This window comes from Corticium candelabrum, chromosome 9, assembly GCF_963422355.1.
Source record: "Corticium candelabrum chromosome 9, ooCorCand1.1, whole genome shotgun sequence".
NCBI lineage: Eukaryota > Metazoa > Porifera > Homoscleromorpha > Homosclerophorida > Plakinidae > Corticium > Corticium candelabrum.
The window spans coordinates 155,561-160,560 of record NC_085093.1 but is presented as its reverse complement, the minus strand read 5'-3'; the positions used below and the strand labels follow the sequence as shown (position 1 = coordinate 160,560).

At 42.0% G+C, this 5,000-nt stretch overlaps 3 protein-coding genes across 4 annotated transcripts in view; 1 reads left to right on the top strand and 2 right to left on the bottom strand.

Moving 5' to 3' along the window:
* The window catches only part of LOC134183878 (tuberin-like), a 19,884-nt gene extending 19,258 nt beyond the window's left edge, over nucleotides 1–626 (bottom strand). For both annotated transcript variants that reach the window (XM_062651443.1, XM_062651444.1), the window contains exons 1-2: nucleotides 496–626; nucleotides 342–428 (exon numbers count right to left, since the gene is read on the bottom strand). In XM_062651443.1, the coding sequence (XP_062507427.1) occupies nucleotides 342–428; nucleotides 496–615 (207 nt within the window). In that variant the 5' untranslated portion in view covers nucleotides 616–626. The remainder of the gene's footprint in view (nucleotides 1–341; nucleotides 429–495) is intronic.
* Nucleotides 627–662: 36 nt separating this feature from the next.
* LOC134184277 (intraflagellar transport protein 27 homolog) lies at nucleotides 663–4,370 on the top strand. Its single transcript, XM_062651922.1, has 7 exons — nucleotides 663–755; nucleotides 812–888; nucleotides 2,745–2,804; nucleotides 2,866–2,925; nucleotides 2,986–3,103; nucleotides 4,061–4,170; nucleotides 4,229–4,370. The coding sequence occupies exons 1-7, from the start codon at nucleotides 692–694 to the stop codon at nucleotides 4,325–4,327; spliced, it is 588 nt and encodes a 195-aa protein (XP_062507906.1). The 5' UTR covers nucleotides 663–691; the 3' UTR covers nucleotides 4,328–4,370.
* Nucleotides 4,301–4,994, bottom strand: LOC134184278 (uncharacterized). The gene is made up of 2 exons (XM_062651924.1): nucleotides 4,910–4,994; nucleotides 4,301–4,686 (listed from the first exon to the last, which is right to left on the bottom strand). The coding sequence occupies exons 1-2, from the start codon at nucleotides 4,937–4,939 to the stop codon at nucleotides 4,408–4,410; spliced, it is 309 nt and encodes a 102-aa protein (XP_062507908.1). The 5' UTR covers nucleotides 4,940–4,994; the 3' UTR covers nucleotides 4,301–4,407.
* Nucleotides 4,995–5,000: the final 6 nt, after the last annotated feature.

Genomic DNA, 5,000 nt, shown 5'->3' with positions numbered 1-5,000 from the left:
TAAATAAATAAAATAATAAATAAATAAATAAATATAAATAAATAAATAAATTAATTAATATAAATAAATAAATTAATTAATTAATATAAATACATAAATAAATAAATAAAATAATAAATAAATAAATTAATATAAGTAAATAAAAAAATAAAAAAATAAAAAATAAATAAATTAATAGAAATAAATAAATAAATATCAATAAATAAATAAATAAATAAAGTGTCTGTGTGCGTGCGTGCGTGTGTCACTCCGTCTGCCTCTCTATCCATCCGTCTGTCTGTCTACGTGTCTGTCCATCAGTTTACTTCTACCAGTGGCCTACATCACATTCCAACACTCACCTCCTCCAATCGCTTCCTCGCAACAACCGACGTAATCTCTCTCAACTTAGTCAATCTAAACTGTAGTGCGTTATCACTGTTCAACTCCTACCAACACACACACACACACACAAATCTCGCGGCCTCTCTTCGCTCGTTTCGTGCACACAACAACCTTTACTGTTTCCGTGCCGATCATTACATCGTCCGGCGATATAACCAGCTCGTGGTGACTGTCTTCAGGCGGTTTAGGAAACAAAAGATCCTGCAATTTCTTCTTGAAGTCTTTGGCCATTGATTGGTTAACTTCTTATCCGGGCTATGTTATCCGGGCTACTGAGTTGCCAGGGTCTTCCGCAGGACGCGTTGTGATGTCTTCAGCACCGCATAAGCCTGGCAGCGGCGTTATGTTGAGAGCTAAATGCATCGTGGCTGGTAGGGAACATTTAGGTGCAGATGTGGTTTGGAGTTGCGGATGTTTTGTGTGCTAGGCGATGCGGCAGTTGGTAAAACGTCGTTAATTCACGTGTTTCATGGAGAAGGGACGCCGTCTAAGGGATATTCTATGGTGTGAAGAAGTTAAAGCATGTTAAACGGACGGACGGACATACGAAAGACAGACAGACAGACGGACAGACAGACAGACAGACAGAGGTTTTAAATATATGTATTGGACAGACAGACGGACGGACGGACAGCCAGCCAGCCAGCCAGACAGACAGACAGACAGACAGACGGACAGTCAGACAGACGGACGGACGGATGGACGGACAGTCAGACAGACAGACGGACGGACAGTCAGAATGCCTTCTACTACGTCATTGCCATGTTCCCAAGTTAAATTACTTGGCTAGGTCAGTATCACCATCTTTATTTCAGTCTGCAGCTGAAATACATGACAACATGACTCGAAGAACCTTTTGTAAAATATTGGGAGTGCCATCAATAGTCGATGAACGGTGGAAACAGGCAACACTTCCTATCAAATTAGGAGGATTTGGAATGACATTGGTCGATGCTATTGCTTCATCTGCGTTTTTAGGAGGATGGATGCATACTCTGTCAAACTTACCTACTAGGTTTCCTCATGTGACTAACGATGTATCACTCTTGCTTTCAACCAATAATGTCTCGAAGATCTCGGCCGATATTCATCAAGCTGTCAAGTCTACTGGTTGTGATGATTCCCAACATTTAAGTGAGTTTGTCAAACAGTCCAAGAAATTACAACAAAAACTATCTAGTCAACTACACGAGACAAACGCAAATTCCTGCCTAGAAACTTCAATTTCACAATCAGATAGAGCTGCAGCTAAATTTAGATCAATAAGAGGTAAGGGAGCTGGGTCATGGCTGGAAGCCATTCCTACTGAAGAGATTCTTGCACTGAAACCCGATGAATTTCGTTTGGCAGCATCTCTGAGGTTGGACATACCTGCACCTTTTGTCAACTGGAACATCAGGTGTGAATGTGGCAAGTTGGCAGATGAATATCATCTTCTTACATGCAAACATGGAGGTGGGCCTGTGTGGCAACACGATGAAATTGTAAATGCATGGAGCACTTGTCTACATGAATTAAAGATTCATCACGAGAAAGAACCTCGACATCGTTACTCTGGAAATGAGAATAGACCAGACATAGTTGTGTATGACTCTGGGTGTAGCTATGACCTTGATGTAGCTATGGCTCATCCTTTCAGCCAAGACGCTTTAAAGCAGGCAGCTTTAGAGGAAGGTTTTGCTGCAGCAAGAAGGGAGGAAAGGAAGATGATCAAATACGAAAAACAACAACTTGCTGGCAATACATCAAGCCTCAATTTCACTCCTCTGGTATTTGAACATTTTGGAACATGGGGATCAGAAGCTGCCAACTATCTAAACAAACTAGCCAGAAGATCAAGGGACATTGAAGGCTATACAAATGAAGCTGACTTTAGAGGTTTTGGGAGAGAAAAATTCTCAATAATATTACAACGATGCAACGCTAGAGTCATCCTCCACAAGCTGACACGTGTCTTCCCTGGAGAAGAAGATGAGAACATACACAATAGAGACTACCAAAGTAGTTTGCATTAAACTAAAGCTGAACTCAGTAGATTTCTTGTATTTAGTGTTAGAAATGTAACGTAGAGTTTGTGTTTCAATAAATGAAATTGACAGACAGACAGACGGATGGACAGACAGACAGACAGACAGTCAGACAGACAGAGGCGTTAGCAGTTAGTTTTAGCATAGGGCCTACGGGCTTGCTTGTTTGTTTTACAGTTTAGTGTGAGTGTACTAGTTTCAATGTATGAAATATATGTATTGGACAGTCAGATGGACAGACAGACAGACAGACAGACAGAATGACCAAACATCTATTGCCAACCCACAGGCTAGAACTCTGTATCGTCACCGTGTCTCTTTGTACTCATGCAGACTCTTGGTGTGACGACACTGCAGCAAGTCGTTCGAGTTCCAGATTCAGAAGACGTGGTGGTAAGACAGTCAAAGCAATCAGTGATGCAAGTTATTGGATTTCAACACCATGACTGTGCAGGAAGTCTGTACTGTTGATTCATCAGGTCACGAGCTCTACTCGGATCACATTCAGCAACATGTACGTTGATGGTCAAATTATGTGTTGGATGGATTTGAACTTGTGGTGGCTGCTTTGCAGTGGACCCATCCCAATATGCTTTTCCTGGTGTATGACGTTACGAACAGAGAGACGTTTGATAGTTGTAACAAGTGGCTGGAGTGTATACGTTCACATCCACCTGATCAGCCATATCCTGGTAAGATAGACAGACAGACAGACAGACAGATTATTTTATTGTTACAGATCCTCTACTTGTACACATCCTAAAGTTCTATAATAAACTAGTCCTTCACAGCAAAATACTTTAACACATTAGTGGACTTGGATCTGTACATGAAAGTCAAAAGCTTGTCCATGTCATTCTTTGTTTCTGAAACTCTTGACAGACAGACAGACAGACAGACAGACAGACAATAAGACAGACAGACAGACAAACAGACATTTAGGCAGACAGACATTTAGACAGACAGACATTTAGACAGACAGACGTTGAGACAGACAGACATTTAGACAGACAGACACAGACAGACATTTAGACAGACAGACGTTTAGACAGACAGACACAGACAGACAGACATTTAGACACACATTTAGACAGCTTTTCTATTCAGCTCCAGAAGTGTAATGCTAGAGTCATCTCTAAAAAGCTATCTTTGCTGTCTGAAGACAACAGATGTGACCTCTTTGCCACCCAGTACTTCAGCCACTAGCTGGTACTGGAGGCTTTGCTTGTACACTGTAGCTTTTAAGTGTAGTCCTCATTTTGTTTTACTCGAGTTTCAATTTTAGCTTAGTTTAGTTGATGAACACTCTACAGTAGTAGTTGGACAGTACATAGTACCCTGCATTGCAAAATGTATCATAGATAAAAGGTCAACTATATGTGATAGACAGACAGACAGACAGAGACAGACAGACAGACAGAGACAGACAGACAGAGACAGACAGACAGACAGAGACAGACAGACAGAGACAGACAGACAGACAGAGACAAACAGACGTTTAGACACAGACATTTAGACAGACAGACACACATTTAGACAGACAATAAGACAGACAGATAGACAAACAGACAGACAGAGACAGACAGAGACAGACAGACAGAGTCAACAGACTCCACACTACAACAGACCAACTCTTTCACATTACCCAGGCGTACTGGTCGCTAACAAGACAGATCTCGAAAAGCGTCGAGTAATATCAGAAGAAGAAGGTCGAGCATTTGCCACAGCAAAGCGTCTAGAATACTTCGAAGCATCATCAGTAACGCCTCATCATGCTTACACAAGAGTACACATACTCTACTATCTTTCTTGTCTAGAAAATCACAGAAAGCTGTACATCACCATTCCTCCATCTCGTCACAGAATATCACAAACTCTATGAAAAGAAATTGGAAATGATGACGTCACTGATTTAGATATTATGTAGTTATACATAGCGCTAATACTTATTACTGTATACTGTACACTGAGGGAATCATAATACAAGCTGGTGGTATTACAATGAGAAGAAATAGTTCACGGCTCTATTGACGTCATAGTCTGCCGCAATGGCCACTTCTTCTAGTTGCTCTTGCGCCGCGTCGCCGCCGATTATTTCTCTCAGTTGGGCGACAACAATTGTCAGTCGGGAGTCATCACGTAGTGCAGCTGAGACGCCAGTTTCGGAGACTTCTGAGTCTGATATGACATTGAGTTGGTAGCCAGGAGGTGCGTGAAAGGGTTGGCTGTTTGAGTCACCCTCACTGTCTGATGAGCTTGATGAACTGGATGTAATCTGTGAACACAGTGACAAGACTCTAACAGCAAGCAGTGTGTGTGTGTGTGTGTGTGTGTGTGTGTGTGTGTGTGTGTGTGTGTGTGTGTGTGTGTGTGTGTGTGTGTGTGTGTGTGTGTGTGTGTCCAAGTGTGTGTGTGTGTGTGTGTGTGTGTGTGTGTGTGTGTGTGTGTGTGTGTGTGTGTGTGTCCATGCGTGTGTGTCCCTCCATGCACATGTGCACCTCATCTAGCATTTGCCGAACTCTCTGCATTGATCCCTTCAAACTGTGAGGTTTAGCATGTCCTATCACATCACCAGGATTTTGAACGTGT